At 48.0% G+C, this 20,063-nt stretch overlaps 1 protein-coding gene across 1 annotated transcript in view; it reads right to left on the bottom strand.

Annotated features, from left to right (window-relative positions):
* Positions 1-1,947, bottom strand: part of CSMD1 (CUB and Sushi multiple domains 1) — a 1,951,187-nt gene extending 1,949,240 nt beyond the window's left edge. The window contains exon 1 of the mRNA XM_045086171.1: positions 1,222-1,947. Within this exon, the coding sequence (XP_044942106.1) occupies positions 1,222-1,306 (85 nt within the window). The 5' untranslated portion in view covers positions 1,307-1,947. The remainder of the gene's footprint in view (positions 1-1,221) is intronic.
* Between the last annotated feature and the right edge of the window lie 18,116 nt (positions 1,948-20,063).

The raw sequence follows: 20,063 nt of genomic DNA, 5'->3' as shown, positions 1-20,063 counted from the left end.
AGGAATAGAAAATGGGTGGGAATAACGATGGAAGAATCTAGAGAGGGAAGAGGGGATTCTGTGGGTGGAAGAGCAAACGGCCATTAGAAAGCACACACTCTGAAGATTTGACAGCAGCCTTTAGAAAGGGAAAGAGAAAAACAAATCTGTATAAGATACAGCTGCTCCCCGGAGTGGGACCACGGGGTGGGACCACGGGGTTGACGGATCCGAAGAGCACCCAAGGAGGCCAAAATGAGGAAACGGGGGCAGGTACTTTCCGATGTGAAAATCCATCAATATCCCCTCTCTCTCCCCTCTCCCTCCTCCCTTGCCTCCGCGGAATCAAGAGGGAGCTTGTTTTCTTTCCCAGAGAATAGACAAGTGCGGGAGCTACTGCCAGCCTCGAGCTTGCAGCCTGCAGGCTAGTTAGAGGAAAACATTCCCTAACTCGTTTCAAGGAGAAAACCAAGTTCACAGAGCTCCAAGCCCCGGGACTGACCCAGGGAAAACCCTTCTCTGGACCAGAGGTAGCCAGGGGTAGAGCGCTGTGACCACGGCGAATACGACGGAGGTTCAACCCCAGCCAGGGCTCCCCACTTTCTCCACGCACCAGGCCAGCTCCTTCCAACTTGCAAGGAGCGAAGTCCAGGGAGAGGGAGGCGGGGGCGACCTGACCGAGGTAGCTCCTCGTCACCCCCCGAGTCCGCCGGAGGGGGGAGAAGGGCCGGCCGACTGGGTGCAAGGGTGCGGGGAGCCTGGGCAGCGGGCAGGCTCGCCTGTTGGTTCCCCCAAACCCCTGGAGAGCCAGAACTTGCGAGGCTGGCTTCGCCCGGGCCACTTTCCCAGCCGCTCGGGGTCCGGGGAAAGTCCCGGGAACCACCCCAGCCACCCCGACCCGTTGGGCCACATCTCTAAGCAGGCAACATATCGCCCGCCACGGCGCAGTCTCAGCCCCACTCGGGGCTGGCTCCTTGCTCCCCAACAGCCCACACCGCCGCGAAAGGGAGCATGTCGTGCCGGCCGAGCGAGGGGAAGGAGAGGCGGGGGAGCCAAGGGTGGGAAGAAGGCGATGGAAGCCCGGCTCTCGGGCACTGCCTTCCCCCCAGCGTCCGCGATGGAGAACCCCCGGCGGACGCCCGCGCCCGGGTACCCTGCCCTCCGCCACACACACACTTGCGTTCGCCAGCGGGGCCTCGGAGGGCTCGCCCATCTCCCCCGTAGCAAGCGAGACCGCCTTACCCTTCGCTGCAGTGAGGAGCCCCGCGCACAGAACCAGCAGCACCAGAAGCAGGAGCAGCGACTTGAATTTCCTCCGCGCAGTCATGTCTGCAGATATTCCACACGCACACGACACCGATGGCTCTTCTCAGAGGCGCCCGTCTCCTCCGAGGGACGGCAGGGCTACGAGCAGAGCCAAACGATCACCAGAGGGCAAGGCGAGCCGGAGACAGATCCCGGTGCCCGGACCGGCCGCGCATCCGACGCCCTCCTGCAGCTCTGCGCGCCCGGCTCGCTTCGCTCTCATAGCATCGGTCCCGAGCCACTGCGGGGCTGAGCGGCTCCGAGCGCCCACCGGGCTGCCGGGCCGGGCCGGGGACGCGCCGGCCGAGCCGGGCAGGAAGGCACCGAGGCGGCGAGGCTGCGGGAGGGGGCAGGCGCGGAGCGAGCGCGCAGCCAGGAGAGACCTGGAGCCGAGGCAGCTGGAGAGAGAGCCAGCGAGTGGGAGCTGCGGGAGGGAGGGAGGGGGCGCGGGGGGAGGAGAGCCAGCCTGGAGAGGGAAGGCGGAGAGCGCCGAAGACAGGCTGCTAGCGGCACAAGGAGCCGCTGCCGTGGCGGCTGGACTCAACCATCCCTACCCACAGAGAGGGGAAGGAGGCTGGGCTCGGCGCAATCCCAGACAGAGCCCGGCCTCGGGCCCTCGGGCTCCCGGCGCCGTGCGGCGCCCCATTCGGCCTCCGGCGCAGCCGCGCGCAGGCTGGAGGAAGGAGACTCGCTGGGCGCTGGGGCGGGGGACACCCACGCCACGCTCGGCGAGAGGCAGTGCCACCCAGCAACTCGAGCGAACTGGAGGGACTCTGCGGGGGCGGACGCTGGCCTCCACCTGCTGATCTCGCTCTCCTTGCCGACCTGAGAGAAGTCCCCTGCGTAACTTAGAAAAAAATTGCGGGTGGGAAGAGAGAACCCACAAGCTCTGACCCCGAGGAAGAAAAAGAAACGTATTTTTTTTTTTAATTTGTATTTTGTATTCTTATTCTCCGTGATCTTTGGGATGATGACGATGGACAAGAAGTTAGAATGGTTTTCCTATTTCCTGGTTTAGGTTGTGTGAGGGTTTTCTGTGAACAAACAGGTTCAGATGAAATTCGGAGTCTGGAAGAATGTCTAGAAATGGTTAGTAGAGATGGCATGTTGGCAAACCTTCAAGTGAAACTCGGTATCGAATTTAATGGGCTGGGTAGGGACTTTAAGAGAGAGTTCCTTTCTGAATCTGCTAAGGGATGAATGAAGCCAGCAGAGAGAGAACAGAGCTCTAGAAAGGCAGCAGGAGATAGAAGGGACCAGATTCCACCCTCCCCAAATAGAAAAGGTCTTTATGCAATCTCTGGGGGGAATAGGTAAGGCAAGGCATTTTAGGGAATCTGGCTCAGTTCACAGAAGAAAGAAATCACAAGTGAGTGCTAGCACTAACAAAAGGATAGTGAAAGGATTCGCCCTTCTTGACCAAAAAGGTTGAGTTTAAGCCCATGAGAAGACAGAGGGAACCAGAATCTGGACAACCCACACCTTAGGAAGAGGATTACACTCAATGTCCAGAAGCATGACCAGTCATGGGTGAGGCTCAACACTGAGACCTCCACACCACTGAGAGTCTTGCTGGAGTGGCGAGCCCCTGGCTGGCAATCGCTCCTGGTGCTTTATTCTACCTGTGTTCTGTCTCAGTCAGAATTCAATACTGAATTAGCAATTTCCTAATAATTTATTTATCTTCCTGCCTTACTTGCCTTATATTCCCCTTGCCCCAGTGGTCTCTAGGTTACATAAGAATGTGATCACCCGTCCAGATAATGAAGGGCTACAACCTTGAAACCTAAGCACCAAACCATGATTTCCTGAGTCTCCCTACAGCCTTACCAGGAACAACTGGAAACACTGTCAAAGCTAACGTGTCTCTGTCGAGATACGAGCTTCTAAAATGAGCAACCACATTTGATTTTCTGAAAGTTACAGTCTCATACACGACTTGGATTTTCTACATGACTTGGGTTTTCCTATTTTGGTGAAGTTATCCCTGGAGGGAGAATAAGAGGGCAAATGGCTCAGGCATTTGGGAATTCCCAGTGGAATCCATGGTTTACCCTTTAGGCTGAACTAGGCAGGTAGAGGGGAGGATCATCCCTCTGGGATTGCAAATCAGATCCCAGTTGGTACCTACAAATCGGCAAGTCAACAAAATGTTTTTGAAAGACCCATTAAGTGCTCCAATAGTTCATATCCAGCTTCTCGTCTCCCCACCCACCTCCCCCAAAAAATCTTTTAGGTGAGCAGACTTCTTGAGAAGCAGTGTCTTGATTTTTCCTCTGCTATCCTTAATGAGTCATGTCACCAAGGAGGATTTATCCCATTAAAAAATGTTTCCAAAATCTAACCCTCCTGGTCTAGGATGCACAGATGATTTTTACCTTATTAGGAACCCCATCAGCAATGTCCAGTGTCGCCTGCACAATCGAACACCGTTACACGCGACTACCGCAGGCCCCAGGCTGTCTTTGAACTCCACTCTCCTTGGGTGGGTCCTACTTAAAATCTTCAATGCCCTCTTTTCAATGGGGTGCAAAAAATATGATTCCCATTTTTTTTTAAATTCCCATTTTTAAGAAACAATGATCCCAATAACCATAACTACCCACTTTCGCTACTATTTATAGGGGGCATTTTCTTTGCCCAGCTCACATAGCAGAGTTAGGATGATTTGTGCCAAATTGTTTCTTGATCAAACGTACGATGAGGGTAGGAGAGGGCTGTCAAGTAGGACAGGCTCGTTTTATAATCTGATGGTATTTGTGTGTTCACGTTGGGATATTTTTTCCCCCAAGACCTGGAGGGTTAATTTGGAAGGAACATGTGTGGCACTGCTGCCATCTAGTGTCTAGCCTTCCTTGTTAGGCATTTTGCAGAGAAATTGCTGGTCCTTTGGTCTTCTCTCTTAGCTGATCCGAGGTCGGCGCCCCCGCCCCCCAACAGCAACACACACTGCCTTGTTTCTGGAAAGCCCCTCCAGAACTCTCTGCCCCCCTTCATGTAATCAGGCTGTAGTTGAAGCCCATTATTATGTTCCTAGAGGCTCTTTCCCCCTTTGATTGCTAAATGGATGTGAAAGCCTCGATTTATATCACAATTCTAATGCCAGTTATTTAGAGTAGCATTAACTAAATGGGATTAGAGTAAGTCAGGTACCATGGGGAATTCACACCAGGCAGCTCTGTGGCCACTGCTCTGTGCTGGCCTCGCAGTGCCTGGAGCCTTGCACTTTTGCACCAAGGGTTTCCCCTTCTCCCCTCCCTCCCTTCCTTCCTCTTCCTTCCTTCCTCTCTCTCTCTCTCCCTCTCTCTCTCATCTTTTTCCACAATCCGAAGCACACTACTGTCTGCAGCGTCGGGATTCTGGCTACATAGCACTAGCCATGGTATTGGCACTCAGCAATGAGAGTTGAGCCATGGGATGAACAGGCAGAGGGAAAGATAAAGACACCTTTAAAATAACATAACAGCGGGGCGCCTGGGTGGCTCAGTGGGTTAAGCCGCTTTGGCTCAGGTCATGATCTCAGGGTCCCGGGATCGAGTCCTACATCGGGCTCTCTGCTCAGCAGGGAGCCTGCTTCCTCCTCTCTCTCTCTGCCTGCCTCTCTGCCTACTGTGATCTCTCTATGTCAAATAAATAAATAAAATCTTTAAAATAAAATAAAATAACAGCTACTGTACTAAGGCTCTGATGGAGAGATGGCAACAGACACCTCAGAAAAGTCTTAGAAATGAGGAGGAAGAGTGGTTTTCTTTTATGAGAAATTGCCTGAGTAGGGGACAGAAAATATGAACAGGATACTTGAGATAAAATGAGAAATTTAAAAACTTTGCACAAAGGAGAATGCTAATTAGCTAGAAAAGCTATACATGCATGAAAATCTTAGAGAACATAGTATGTTGCTATGATTGCTAAGTGGATCATTGTTTGGCTTATTCAGTGTCACAGACTAACAGTTGACAGCGAATGCAGAACTGAGGAAATGGTTTCCTTAATAGCAGGGTCAGCACTGGAGCCGTAAGATTCCTGTTTTCCCACAGGTGATGCCTGTTTTGGAAGAGCAGAACGTCTGGGCAGCTCGAGGAACTGAAGCACAAGTCAGAATCCTCACTGACGGTGTGCAGAGACCTTCATACACACTCTCCTCTGCACCGTGGTTCTCATTATTACCCCTTCGGAGGAGCAGGAATGGGTGGCTTGCAGGAACCACATGATTCTGTAGGGGGGTCGCATCTCACTAAGGGTCAGATGGTGACTCACCCTCAGCCTTTCCCCTACATCAACATGTACGAACCACACCTGCTGTCCTTTTCCCCCACACTGAGGAGCGATCAAGCCTGGGCGCCAAGGTTCTCACACATTAACCTCTATGCTCCTGTGGTTGCTTTATTAAGAACAAACAAGCAGATCTGGGTATCTACAGAGCACTCGACTCAATAACGGCAGAATACGCATTCTTTTCAAGTGTGCAGGGAGCATTCTCCAAGGTGGATAGTTTGCTAGGCCATCCAAAAAAAAAAAAAAAAGTCTTTAACCATTTACAACTTTTTTTCATATGAATATTGATTTTTAAAACTATTCTCATTAGCTGGTTTTAAAATAAATTAGTTGAATACTTTTCCATGTTTTTCTAGTATATATACGTGGTGAGAACTTTCCCTTGTTGATGACGTATGAACAGAAAACAGATGAATGACATTAGGATGTAGGGAGCCGAGACGTGTTAAATCAAGCTGAGTCAGAAGACAAACCATGCTATACACAGTCCATTAGGAAGTCTGAGGAAATTGTGAATTCTCTTCTTTTACCAATGGGCACCCAAATTAAAGGAGTCCAAAATGCAAGCTTCAGGGTGCATCAAAATGTCACGGAAACCTGGTGAAGCACAAACTTCTGACCCCAACCCCAGAGCTTCTGATTCAAGTGTCTGGGATGGGGACCAAGAATTTACCTTCCTGACTAGTTTTGGGTGATGCAGACGAAGGCTGGGCTCGTTCTTTGGGAACCACTCGTACGGGGATGGTCAAAAGGACATTCTCTGAATGCCACATCTACCACTTTCTTTTTTTCTTTTTTAAGATTTTATTTATTTATTTGACAGACAGAGATCACAAGTAGGCAGAGAGGCAGGCAGAGAGAGAGGAGGAAGCAGGCTCCCCATTGAGCAGGGAGCCCGATGCGGGGCTCGATCCCAGGACCCTGGAATCATGACCTGAGCTGAAGACAGAGGCTTAACCCACTGAGCCTCCCAGACACCCCACATCTGCCACTTTCTAAACGAGAGACCTTAAGAAACACCTACCCTACGTTTGTTCGCTTAAAAATATGGAAAATGATACCTACCCCATAGACCTGTTGGGAAAATCAACAATGGTTGATATATAGCAAAATTCTCAAAAAATATTATTTTCCTATTTTCCTTTTCCAGTCAATCTCTCAAGGAGGAGAGAGGAAAAGAAGAACCCAGATGGAGAAAGCCTTTCCCATCTGCTCTGATCTACATTTTAGGAGAGGCAACGTGGATTTTGGTAGGGAACAAGAAACACAGTCAACATCCCCCAGATTGTCTCAAGGTGAATCCCACAAGAATCCATGTGGGGAAAATCACAGGCTTTACTGACTATGACTTTTAAGATCAGCTTGAAAGGCTGCCTCACGCCTGGCTCTTTCCCAAGGCTTGTAGAACACTAACAAGCTTGAAAAGCTCGGTCCGGAACTAGGGGAGGTGACATTCGGAATGTTCATTAATAATGCTTTCCTCTTGCACCAAAGCAAACCTAGGGCAGAGATACTTTTAATAGCTATCAGCACGGTCTAATACTGAGGTCATTAGATCAGTGAGGAGCGATTCCGTTGTTCCTCCAGGACTAAATTTTACTGTGGAAATACAAACAAAAGCTTATCTAGCTTCCGGAGCTGTTATCTCCTGGCAGGTGACTTTTTCCAGGGACTTCCACCAGTAGCCATGTCCTAATGAGATGAGACTTCAGAAGGGCTGAACGTTGTTGTCTAGCTTGATGCTTTTGGCAAAACTACTTCACTTCTGAGACTCCATTTTCTTAGTAAGTAAAATTTCTTGTAAGACGGAGTTGGGGTTCACGTTTATGCTTCCTCTAAAGTTCTGTGATTCTTCTTTTCTTATATCTTACTTTTAGCATTTCCCTCTTCTTCACTTGACTGAAGCAGCAGTCACAGTAAGTACATGTGTGCACACACACACACACTCACAAGTCTCTGCAACAACTTCAGAATACAAATCTCTGCACTTGTCTTCATCGGTAAACTGAAACTGTTCTGAGTTTTTAAAACATTTTCTTTATAAAAAGTCAACGGATTGTGCGGAAATCACAGAACTGGAAATAATCATTTTGCTCACAAAGGTCTTAGATTCAGATATCAAGAGGACATGGTGACATCATGCACTGGGCTGCACCAATGCCATCTCACCTGTGGTGACTGCTCCCCCTTGATGATCCCCTCCTGTTGAGAAAATATATAATTAAAGTATTTCCTTTGTTTTAAAATGCAAGGAGCACATCCACAGAGCCATAGCTCCATTTGAAAACAGACATCAGGATGCTCGTGGCTTTCCGTTCTCTCCCTGGGACTGTGTCTGCGTACCATCGCTCTTCGTTCTGCCAGATTTGCTCTATTAGAAAAAGGGTCCTGGGCAGAGCATTAAAGGTGCCAGGAATCAAGGTGAAATGTACTCGGTCTTCTTCCACTCCTTTTCCCTTCAGATATTTTGTGACTAGGGCCCCTGGGCTCAGGACCCCTCCGTGGGGTGACGGTGGTGCTGGTGGGTGGGGTGTCCAGAATGGCTCTCTAAAGGCTCCTCGTGAAGCAGACGCAGACTGCTCTAGAATATGCCCATCTTGTTCGCTCTGTCCGAGGGTTCCTTCCCTCAGTTCTTTGCCCATTTTTCTCTTGACTCACCCTAAGGATAGACAAATTATATGATTACCTCTATATTTTATATGTCAACTCCCCAAATCTTCTTGAATTTAGTAGGTCTGAAATGTCATAAGTAGAGTCTTGTCCTTTAAACCTTGGAGGATTTTTGGTATTCCAGAAAACCCCATGAGGAGCAGGTATTTGTATGAATTTTGAGTTGTGAGAGTCAACTCTTATAACGTAAGCTGACCTTTCACTGAAAAGGCAAAATCCCCGCAGAGTAGTACATTGGGCAAAGGATGATAGTGAAGACAAAAGAACAGGCTCCGATCCCATGACGGATGGATAAGGCGGCCATCACTGATGACCTCACAAGACCTGTTTTTTCCACCTGGCTATAGGTTAACATTCTGCAAAAGGAGAAATTCCTGGAGTGGGAAGAACAGGGATCTTCACTAACCTGAGGTTATGTCCAAATTCTTCCATTTCCTAGCTGGGTGGCCTTGTGCATTTACGTAAGTGCACCGATTCCCCACTCCCTAAAGGAATACCTATATTTTAACTCCTAAGATTGCTGTGAGAAGTAATTGAGACCATATATGGAAAACACTAAGTTAGAACTTGGAATAAAAAAAAAAAAAAGCAAATTTAGCTTCCTTTCTCCCCATTCTCTTTAGCTTTGACTTTGAATTTAAATATACTTTGGTATTTTTTTTTCTCTGAAGGATTGTCCTTTCTTTCTTATTGATTGAAATAAGATCCTCTAAAATACTTCCTGAAACTGTATATACAAAATCTTTCCTATTGGAAAAGCTTCTTTAAAAAGCAGTAGTTATCATCCTTGGAATTACCACAAAACAGTTGGGTCTGAGGTTATTCCTTTTAAATGCAGAACAGTGCCGCAGTCAGATCCAAAATAGTAGGTGATTGCTGACATCAACAGCAGTAGCAATAACATGACTTCTACTGAGCTCTGGAAAGTGTAGGATTCTGCAGTTGGTGCCATGACACAAAGAGACATCAGGCATGGTTCCTAATGGGATAATTAGACGAAGACAGAGGTGTCCTAATAACATACTATGTGTCATGTATGTGCTTATGCAGAAACATACATTCCAAATGATTATGTCCCAGCTCACATAAGTAATTATCAGGAACAGGATGGAAACTGAGTATGAGGTCCAAGCTTTTCTCATGCGAGCCGGCTCTATCTGGGGTTGCTACGGAAGATTTTCTGATATGCCAAGGTCTAAAGTGACCCAGGAGGAGACATGGGATTTCCACATGGATGGAAAGCATGGAGAGCATTGTCAGTGAGGACGAAACACAGGTGAACAGCTTTGGAGGGGTATAGACATGATGCATTTCCAAACAAATTTCTATTTTTGTCAGAAGATGTTTTACAAAAAAAAAAAATTTTTTTGAAGGCACCCGGGTGGCTCAGTGGCTTAAGCCTCTGCCTTCAGCTCAGGTCATGATCTCAGGGTCCTGGGATCGAGCCCCGCATCGGGCTCTCTGCTCAGCGGGGAGCCTGCTTCCTCCTCTCTCTCTGCCTGCTTGTGATCTCTCTCTCTCTATTTGTCAGATAAATAAATAAAATCTTAAAAAAATTTATTTTTTGAGTGGGGACCCAGGTTTAAGAAATCCTACTGTGAGTGTGTATTCACTGACTGTGGCTCAACTATGGGGAGGGTCGCCCAGATTCTGCTGTGTTAGAGGGAAAGATGCTAAATGCAGCCGGTGACACAGTGAGTGACCTGGGGTTGGGAGGGAGCAGCCTGTCTGTGTCCCTCTAGGAACGCCACACGGAGCCATCCCCAGAGACCCCCATGCCCATCGCAAAGGCATTCCGGGGGCCCATTCTCAGCTTCAAACTCTGTTAGTCCACAAATCCATGTGCACTATATAAAATAAATAAATCATTACTAAAACTGCTCTTTTCTCTCCCAGTGCCTTTGCTTTCCTTGCCGTCCATGGCCTTTTTCGCGACCGGAGCTAATCCAATGGAACAGGGCTATCCAAGGGCGGTAAAGGGCCCTCTGTGTTCGCTGTAAGCATTCTGCGTCTCGGAACCTGTGCTCTGTGGTGTAAGCGCTGCTTTTCCTTAAGCAAGTGATGCTTTAAGCTAAATCACAGTGATGCAGAGAACATGCATCCCGACGTCTCGTAGAAGCTGCAGTGGAGAACTTCGCAGGGAGGTGTGGACTGTTTTGAAAAGGGCCCCTGTGCGTCTGGGCTTTCAGGGGGCTGTGGGGGCAGCGGGCCGGGGGCTGTGACAGAAATCCGTGTAGTCAGCAGCGTAACCTCTCATTCCTCCCCCATACGGGCTTGTGGGTTCAGACACCGGACTAAAGACAACACTCAGCAAGATCGAATTTCTGAGGGAGGAAAACCATACGAAGATGGATGGACGGACTGCTGTGTGGTGGAAATGAGACCACACCACTCTGCGGCCCTCGGGGGACAGACCCGGAAGGACGGGAGAGTGAGCCCTTTGCTTGCTGATAGGACACCGCTCTCGTCTTTGGAAACACAGGGGACACAGCAATGTCACTCTGGGGAGGTAAACATCCTCAGATGTTGGATCTTTGGATTAAAACCTACGGGATCCAGTCTCCCTCAGGCTGCCGTCACCCTCCATGAGGGCTGAGGGGACCGCGCTGGCATGTTAGCCAGGGTAACAGAGAGCAGCCCCTCTGGTAGAGTACACGTCCTTCGGTGTCCCCGCCACATCATGAAGCCGAAGCATTTCCACCTTCGTGTGGACTCGTGGGGACAACTGGATGCCCCAGGCAAGGCAGGACATTCTCGGTGTTTCCCCAGCTCCCCGGGATGACCGAGGCCAAGAGCCATTGGCTGGTAACCTGCGGGGGGGGGGGTCCCTAAATCTACACCCTGGCAGACATGGGGCGTCCACCCAGAGAAGCAGAACGGGGTTCCGTAATAAGCTGGTCAGCTGCATGTGGCATCCCTAGAGCTGGCCTGGTCTCCGGGACTTGAAGCATTCGAGTCCCCATCTCAGGGTGAGTTCGGGCCGGACGGAGGATGCTCGCGGAGGGGGCCACACCAGACACTGGCAAGTGCTGGCAAGTATACACCAGACTCTGCTTAAGCAAGGATGGCGGTCCTCGGGCCCTGAGCGTCGGTGTGTGGATCCCAACGCAGTAACTTGAAGGTTCTCAAAGTCGCATCCCCACTCGACAGTCCTTTAGTGGGAGCAGAAATTGGAAGCTTGTGCCCTGGCCTCCTGACAAAGGCAACAAAACCTTCCCTTGTGGCTGGAGGCGGTTTTTGTATCAGGCTACCCTACAGCTAGGAAAACTGATCAGAGCAACTTGTCACTAGAATCCCTTTCAAGGATGCTTTTCTGGAGAAAGTCAGGCTTGAACTCTGCCGATGGAGTCCCTGTTCCTCCCAACTCTGGACGAGAAGCTGATTCCCATCAGAGAAGAGCTCGAGGCTGGGGCTCTCGGGAAATTAACGGGTAACGGAATTTACAGTGTAGGCGGAAGTTTAGTCGTGGGAACACTCCTGATGTTAGCCGGACCCAGGCCTCTAATATTGCAACACTGACCGGCGAGCCTTGGAGATAGGAAATGAATAGAAAACCCTTGTTTTAGTCAGGAGACACTGTGCAGGTTAGCTGGGTGTTCTGGTGACAGTCAATCGCATAAATGCGCTTCAAATTCCAAAGGCTGTTCCCAGCCATGACAAGCGTGACGATTTGTGTCACTATCTAGTATGAGACAGTGAGTTGTAATGACTCTGGGGTAGATTCAAGGCCCAGATACACATGTGCACATCTACAGGCATGCTCCAAGGTACAGGTGCCCACTCGTGACTTTGCTAGTGGAAGGGCAAAACCTTTTGTGGAGTGCGTCTATTAAGAGATGCTGGGATCTCCTGGATCTTCAGTTAGGAAGAGACGGTAGTCTTGGGCTGATGGAATATTCTGGTAACAGAGTGGGTGCTCTGTCTCCCTTCTGAGTCGAGACTCCAAGGAAGGAACCTGGCGTCAGCCTGCTACTGGGTGTGAAGGAAAGGCGGCAGGGAAGAGAAGGAGCGTGGAGGAAGCTGACGTGGGTCTGTGTCGTCGGTCCCCACCAGACAGCTGTGAGGGTTTGCAAAGTCCCTTCATCTCCGTCTAAACGCCCTCGGTCTTAATCCAGTAATTTCTTTATAATAACTACGTCAATAATACCTGCCCACTTCCCATGTGATATGAGAGCACGATAAATGCTATCTGGGAGAACCCCACTGAAATGTAGCAGGTCTATACGAATGTATGTTATCATCATTAAGTTGGTCCAATATCATTAGCAAAAGATTTGGAAATTGTTCACATTCATTTATCATGGCAAACACTGAGCTGTGAACTAGTGTAACTGACACGACCGTGATCATGGCAGTCAAGGAGCGAATAGGGTCAAGCCTGTTTATAAACAGTCAAATGCTCTCAACTGTCATTATTTTAAATGAGGAAAAAATGCAATTAGAAGGGGTCGCTAGGTATCAATCGTACAATCCCTTCACTGTACAGATGAGGAAATAACCAGGACAGCTATTTTCCCAAATTTACTCAATAAACCTCTTCTGAGTTGTGAGTGCGGTGAGCATTTTACCTAGTGCTACACACATAATGACAACTAGCATTTGTAAGGTCCCCTGCACCCAAATTGTGCTTTTGTGCACATGACCTCACTCAGCCCTCACAATGGCCTCGGTCGTGGGTATGACAATTCTTACAGAAAGAAAGGAGGCAAAACCACAGTCCCTGGCAGTGTGCTGGTGAGTGGAATGTGGTGTTTCTCAGGCAGATCTGAATTTCTGCAGATTTCAATGCTTCCAGGAATATAAGGAAAATATTAAGCAATTAAAAGAGGTGTGAACACCATTATAAAATATCTTCCTCCAAAATACTGTAAATCTCAGTCATTCCAGAAAACCTTTGAGATGGGAAAGTAAAGTTTAGATTTTAAATAGTATAAAGAAAGACATTTTAATCTGGGTCTGCATTATGTTTTCAAGTGATTAGATGATCACACAAATGATGTGTGTGTGTGTGTGTGTGTGTGTGCGCACGCACATGCGTGCGCGTTTGGCAGGGAATAATCCATGACTCCCAAAATGTCAAGCCACCTTGATCCAAAGGATTGCTTAGTTTAGAAATAAAGCTAGTAATGAAATTTGTCTAATCTTATAAAATGCTTAATTCGTGTTGCAAAAAATGAAACAAGCAGAAGAACTTTTGCAAAGAATGCATGTCACCGTGAGTGAGGGAACAGCCTGCGAAAGCATCACAGAGAATTACTGCTTTGCTCCCATCCCCTTACAGTTGGTTGATTTAATCCCTTTTGCCTGCCAGGACAAGAATTTCCTTTATCACATTTCTGGAGCTTGGGACAGTCTAGCTTGAAATGTCAAAGTGACTGAGTTTCCATCACTTTTATTAGGAAGTGGTTCTCCCGCCTGGAATATCGTGTGGGGAAAGCACACACCTAATAGTCTGAGATCTGCTTTCCTTAGTCCTAGAAAAGGCAGGAAGAAGTCTTGGAGGAACGGTCACTCATCTCACCTGGGCATCCCCTACACCATGTTGGGTGTCTCTGAGGAAGGGGACAGGGGTGTGGGTGTGTGTGTGTGTGTGTGTGTGTGTGTGTGTTGGGGGGGACCCCAAGGCCCCTGCAGAGAAAGAGCATGGCTGTCTCAGTCAGTTTGGGCCGCTAAAGCAAAAATACCACAAACTGGGTACCTTAGAGCCCAGCAGAGGCGTCCCTCCCACAGCTCTGCAGGCTGGCACTCCAAGATCACGGTATAGGCAGATGCAGGGCGCGATGAGGGCTGCTTTCCTGTGTGTCCTCACATGGGGCAAGGCAGAACGGAGCCCTTTGGGGTCTCTTTTGTGAAAGTATCAAGCTCGCTCATGAAGGCTTCATCCATATGACCTATTCACTTCCGAAAGGCTCCACCTTCTAATACCATCACCTTGGGAATCACAGTCTCGCCACATGAACTTGGGGGGACACAATCATTTAGTCTCTAGAAACCACCATGAAAGCATCACCGTCCAGGGAAGAGTAAGAGGCCAGACATGGGGGGAAAATAGCAGCCTCAGCATCTCCCGTCTCAAAGCCCACTCACAATATATGTGCGTACAATCCAGGTACAATATGTGTACATATTACACAAGAACACCTTTCCTGTTGTTGTTGTTGGCCTCTTCCTGCAATTCCCTGCGCTCTCTGCAAGTGTGCTGGGCTCTGCCGTCTACTGTCTACTGCAAGCGCACCGTCTCTCAGTCATGGGTCTGTCATTCCTTTGCCTTTGCTGACCCTCCCTGTTGTCCCCACACCCTCCTTTATTTTTTTAAAGATTTTACGCGTTTACTTGACAGAGAGAGATGCAGCGAGAGAGCCACAAGCAAGGGGAGTGGGAGAAGAAGAAGCAGGCTTCCCGCTGAGCAGGGAGCCCGATGCAGAGCTTGATCCCAGGACCCCGGGATCATGACTTGAGCTGAAGACAGACGCTCAACGACTGAGCCATCCAGGCGCCCCTCAGCTTCCTTTAGAGCACAATCTTCCCCGCCAGGCGGTGTAGCAAGGCCACCCAGGAGCGGGTTCTCGAGACACCTGTCCACCTTCTCTAGAGCCCTATGCTCTGGAACACAGTGACAGTGAAGAAACACCCCCAGCCTTTCCCGGTTCAGGAAAGGGCCGACAGCCAAGAACTGACTTTCTTTATGGAACTTGATATGATTCAGAAAAGCTCCTTGCTGGCCTGTGTCAAGGCCACAGTTCCTCCAAATTCCCGTTTTGCTTCTCTCATAAAAGAAGAGCTGAACTGCCTGTCCCAGACAAAACGCCTGCTAACCTAACTGGCCAGCATTTACCCAGGGCTCTCAGCCCCACAGGCTGCCGGACGCTGATGCCCCCAAGACGTTGTGATACAGGACAGCCTCCCCAAAGGCACCTCCCAGAACTAGAGAACTGTCTCCCCTCCCCGACTTGAGTCAACTGCCACTCCTGGCATTTTGACATGTGCACTCCTCCCCATAGGAAAAGCCTGATTTCACCCGATCTTGAGACACTTGCCGATCTCAAGGTCGGCATGTTCTTCCTGCCACGCGGGTCTCTTTGGTACAGGTTCTCATACCAGAGTCGGCCTGTGTGGCTATCGGGAGCTGGGCGGGGCGCGTCCGCGCTAGGAGCTCCCAAGCTCTGTGACACCAGATTTCCTTTGAGAAGGACACGAAAATATTTCTCCCTGGAGTATTGCCACTCTTCCCTGAGATTTGGTTTATTTTTGGAAATGTGAGCCCGCCTCACCTGTTCTCCACAGGACGCTACTCTAATCACTTTTGGGTTGGCTCACTTTTAGATTTTTTTCTCTCCTGTCTTCCTGTCACCGCGGAAGTTTCTTTCTGCTTCTTTGCTTTTCCACCTTTCATCCAAATACAATTTTGCCAAGTTTACCCAACTAGCTGCTCACTCACAGACAATTTATGAAAATTTTAATGAAGCAATTGATAAGTACATGAAATAAAGAAGGAAGCTTCTAGACAACTCTCTAAGCAAAATGTTTGTGACGCTAACTCCCATCTACCAACGTGTATGTAATTTTTCAATGAAATTTAGAATCATGGAACTGTGCTTAGATGAGATTATTTAAATGAGTCACATAATTTTATAAAACTCACTAGCTTGGCCTTAAAAATATTTGTACTTGAAATTTGCATGGAGGTGATGGCAGATTCACAGCCATTGGAAGAAATGATCTAGAGAGAGTCCTTCTGCACTTTGCTGAGTTCCTGGCAACAACAGCAGTTTGCAAGCTACAGTGCCCCATCACAACCTGGATACTGGCCCTGACGCGCTCGCAGATTTACTCAGATCCCCCACATTCCCCTCGCACTCATTTGCGTGTGTTTATGAAGTTCTACACAAACGCACCACACGTTCACCATCACAGGTAAGAAACGGGACAATTCCGACACCACGACGAGGGTCCCTTGCGTTGCCCGCTGTCACCACACTCACCTCCTGTTTTAGGCCATACCTGAGCTTCGTTTTCCTCAGGCACAGGGAGACTTACAGATGTGGAAATGATGGTCATGACAGAAGACGTTTATCCTCACAGATTTCTAGAAACAGGAAGCCCATGCTGGACCATACTGGGAGGAACCAGGGGCGGCAGGCAGAGGGAGCAGGGGCTGAGTGAGGACCTTTGCTGTGGTTTCCACAGGAAGGAACAGGTGAGAAAGGGGCAGCGGGTTTAGAATGGGCTGGTTTGAATCGTTTCAGTGCGCTCAAGGGGACAGGGGTCACCCCTAGGTGTCTGGTACCTGCTCTGGGGTGATTGGGGCAGGTCGAGAGTGACTCGGAGTGTGAGAACACAATTAGCAAAGTAGCCAAGGGTGTGAGGCTCTGAATTGGTAGTCTTGGTTATGAAGGGTGCCTTCAAGCAAGATGTTTGCTTTCTAAGAATTTTCTTGCTCTGGGAGAGGCCAACCCTCCAGGGTCAGCAAAGGTCTCCATATGTCAAAACATCAGAAAATTTAAAAAAATAAAAATAAAAATTTATCGTTAACACACCCCCTTTCTTCTCTCTACCCTTAAACTCTGGCAACTGCTAAGCTATCACAATTTTCTAAAATTCTGCCTTTCAAAATGTTACAGAAGTGGTACCATACAGTATGTAATTTTGGGGGATTGGCTTTTTTCACTCAGCAATTCTCTGGAGATTCATCCAAGTCGTCGTGTGCATCAGCAGTACGTTTATTTTTATTGCTAAGTACTTGCCCATGCCATGGACACATCACAGTTTATCTGACCACTCACCTGGTAAAGGACATCTGGTGGATTCCAGTGTGGGCCTGTAACAAATGAAGCTGCTATAGAAATTTGTGTATAAGTTTTACACGAACCTAGTTTTCATTTATCAAAATCCCAGCAAAGGCTTGTCTTGAGTATCAGATGGGACTGAAATCCTTGTTTTAGTGATCAAATACCATTTATAAAAAGCACAAGGGGCATACCCTACTGCACACACCCACATCTCTGCTGTCATTCCGTGCTCCTTCTTGATGCTCCAAGATTCCTCCTTTCATTATTTCTTTTCTGTTAGAAGAACTCCCTTTAGCCAGTTTCTATAGGTGGGTCTGCTAGTGACCAATTCTTTTCCTTTTCTTGTATAGGAGAATATTTTCATTTCTTTCTAATTTTGTAGAAGATTTTATTTATTTATTTATTTGAGGCAGGGGAAGCAGCAGGCAGAGGGAGAAGCAGACTCCCCACTCCCAGCAGGGAGCCCAATGTGGGGCTCCATCCCAGGACCGTGGGATCATGACCTGAGCTGATGGCAGATGCTTAACCAACTTGGCCACCCCAGTGACTCTCCCTTCTCATTTCTGAGTGATGGTTTCACCAGATACTGAATTTGCCATGGACAGTCACTTCTCCTTCTTAACATGAAAAACGAAGTGCTACTTACTTCTGGCTTCCATGGTTTTAGACAAATTCATTCAAATTCTTGTATCTTATAGGTAATGTGTCATTTTTCCTGCTGTCTTCAAGATTTTTTTTTCTTTACTTTTCAAAAGTTTTATTAGGTTGTGTGTCCCCACATTTTGTGTGTGTGTTTATGTGGGGATGTATCCTATTTGAGGTTTACTCAGTTTCTTGAATCTGTAGGTTTGTATCTTTTACCAAATTTGGGGAGTTTTCACTCATTATTTCTCCAATCCCTTTCAGCTCCATTCTCTTCTGTCCTACTGGGCCATCAAAGAAACACATGCTGGATATTCCCTTATGTCCCACAGGCAGGAGGCTCTGTCCATTCTTTTTCTGTCCCCTTCGTCATTGTGGTTCGGACTGGGTGAATTCTGCTATTCGCAATTCCCGGCTTCATCCTCCGTCCCCTCCCTACTATTGGATCCATCTCTTGAGTTTATTTCTGCTGCTGTGTTTTCCATATTTATATGTCCATTTGTTTTGTTTTATAACTTCCAGATCGCTGCTGAGATTTTCTTTTTTCTTTTTCTATTTATTTCAAGAGTTGAAAATTGAGGGCACATTGGGAGGGTGGGGATCAATACGCAGCTTGCAGAGGCTCAAAATGCAGCAGCCGCCAAAGACACAGAGGGTGTGAACGAGGTAAGTGGATGAGGGGAAATGCCAGAGAGAAACATCTCGGCAGAGAAGAGGAGACAGGTGCGGAAGAGAGCTGTGACAAGAGACCGGCCGCCTGGATGGAAACAACGAGAATGTCTTCTCTTTTCTTTGATGCAGTTAGTATATAAATTGCTTTCTTTCTCGTAGAGTTCATAAGTAACAAATTACGAAAGCAACACTGTTGAAATCCCCGCATCCTGCGTCTGTGTGTGCAATGCTGTTTCCGGTACAGAGCACAGAGCTGGCCAGGGAAGGACACCTCAGCAGATCTGGATTCTGTCCCACCAATCCCTCAGGAACCTGAGTTTTCTCCCTAGTCAGACTGAATGATTCCTGGTCCACAGGATTTTATGAAAATCAGGACATGATAAGGACATGGCAAGTGCTGGTAAAGCATCGGGTGATTTTTAATGCTTCAGGGGCATGTGCGACTTGGTCGAGAGTTTCTTCCCCATTAGGTCTGCTTTTTGTCTTTCAGCCCGCGCTAGGGGCTGGGCCTTCACGTCAGCATTGCCTGCCTCCAGAGACACTGTCCGTATGGGTTCCTGGTTTCTGTCTCCTGAGGTTTTTCTGAGAGAGTCAGCAAGTATTTGGCCAAATAGAAACTTAATTTCCTCCTTTTGACCCAGAACTAACTTTGCTGCAGTTGTTTGAATCATGCGTCTCCTCCGGTAGGGCACCAAGCGTGGTCGCCACTGGAGTGCTCTAACGCAGGCAGCAGTAAACGGCCATTACTCTCAGGTGCCAGGATTGCCTCTTCTAACATCACAGAAATCCTTTGAGGTAAATATTTTGTTTTTCTTTTATGTGTTATATTTGCCTCACTCTTCATTTGCTATGGAAATCTCAGGAAAGAGGAGGCAGGTGGAGGGAGTTCTTACAAGCAGCCGGTGGTAAAGCCAAGCTTTGAACGCCTCTGCTCTAGCTCCAGAGCACACACTGCCTCTCGCTCTCCCACGGACGGCAACACACTCAACGCCTGCCTTCATTCAGAAGAACTGATGGGGAGAGATACATAAGAGAAAACTACTTCTTGAGGTTTCTAAAGATTTGAAATTATAAATGAAAAATCACAGCTTGACCAAAAAAAAGGGTATATGATGGAGCTGTTTTATTCTTTACGACGTTCCCATCAATTTAGAACTGAAATAGAGGTTTTGTTTCAATGGAGAAGTAGTCACTACTTGTTACTTCATGGGTTTAACTCTGCCTCCTGGGTGATGGGATTTACAGAATCCACTGAGGAAACCTGCTCCAATCCCATTAATCTCCCCATACATCTGGAGAAGAAAATCCCAATGTTCAATATTCGCTGCGTACATTCAGTTTTACTTTCTTCCAGTTTTCGATGGTTAAGGGTTATTTGCAGACCTTAGTACCACGATATCAAGTGAGACACTCATACTTGGTTGGATTGTTTTAAATGACCCTAAATCTCCTTTCCCTTTTGATCCTACTACTTACATGAAATGATATTTTCAGCTCTCCTTCTGCACAGAGTAATGACCAATAGTTAACACCTATAGTTCTACATAATATTATTTATGTGTTTCACCTATGAATTTGCTGATTTTTATGGCAGGTGGTTTACTGTGTACGTCCACTGGACTGAGTGTTTTGTGAACTGCGTATATGGAAGGGAGACTGGGTCCTCATACACGACCCCATGAGAGTCCACGCAGGCGTGCATTTTGAAGGGGGTGTTGTGGAAGCGTGGAC

The sequence above is a fragment of the Mustela putorius genome, unplaced genomic scaffold, assembly GCF_011764305.1.
Source record: "Mustela putorius furo isolate JIRA1106 unplaced genomic scaffold, ASM1176430v1.1 tig00000905_pilon_pilon_pilon, whole genome shotgun sequence".
Taxonomy (NCBI): domain Eukaryota; kingdom Metazoa; phylum Chordata; class Mammalia; order Carnivora; family Mustelidae; genus Mustela; species Mustela putorius.
The sequence above is the reverse complement of the archived record's forward strand: the minus strand, read 5'-3'. Positions and strand labels throughout refer to the sequence as shown.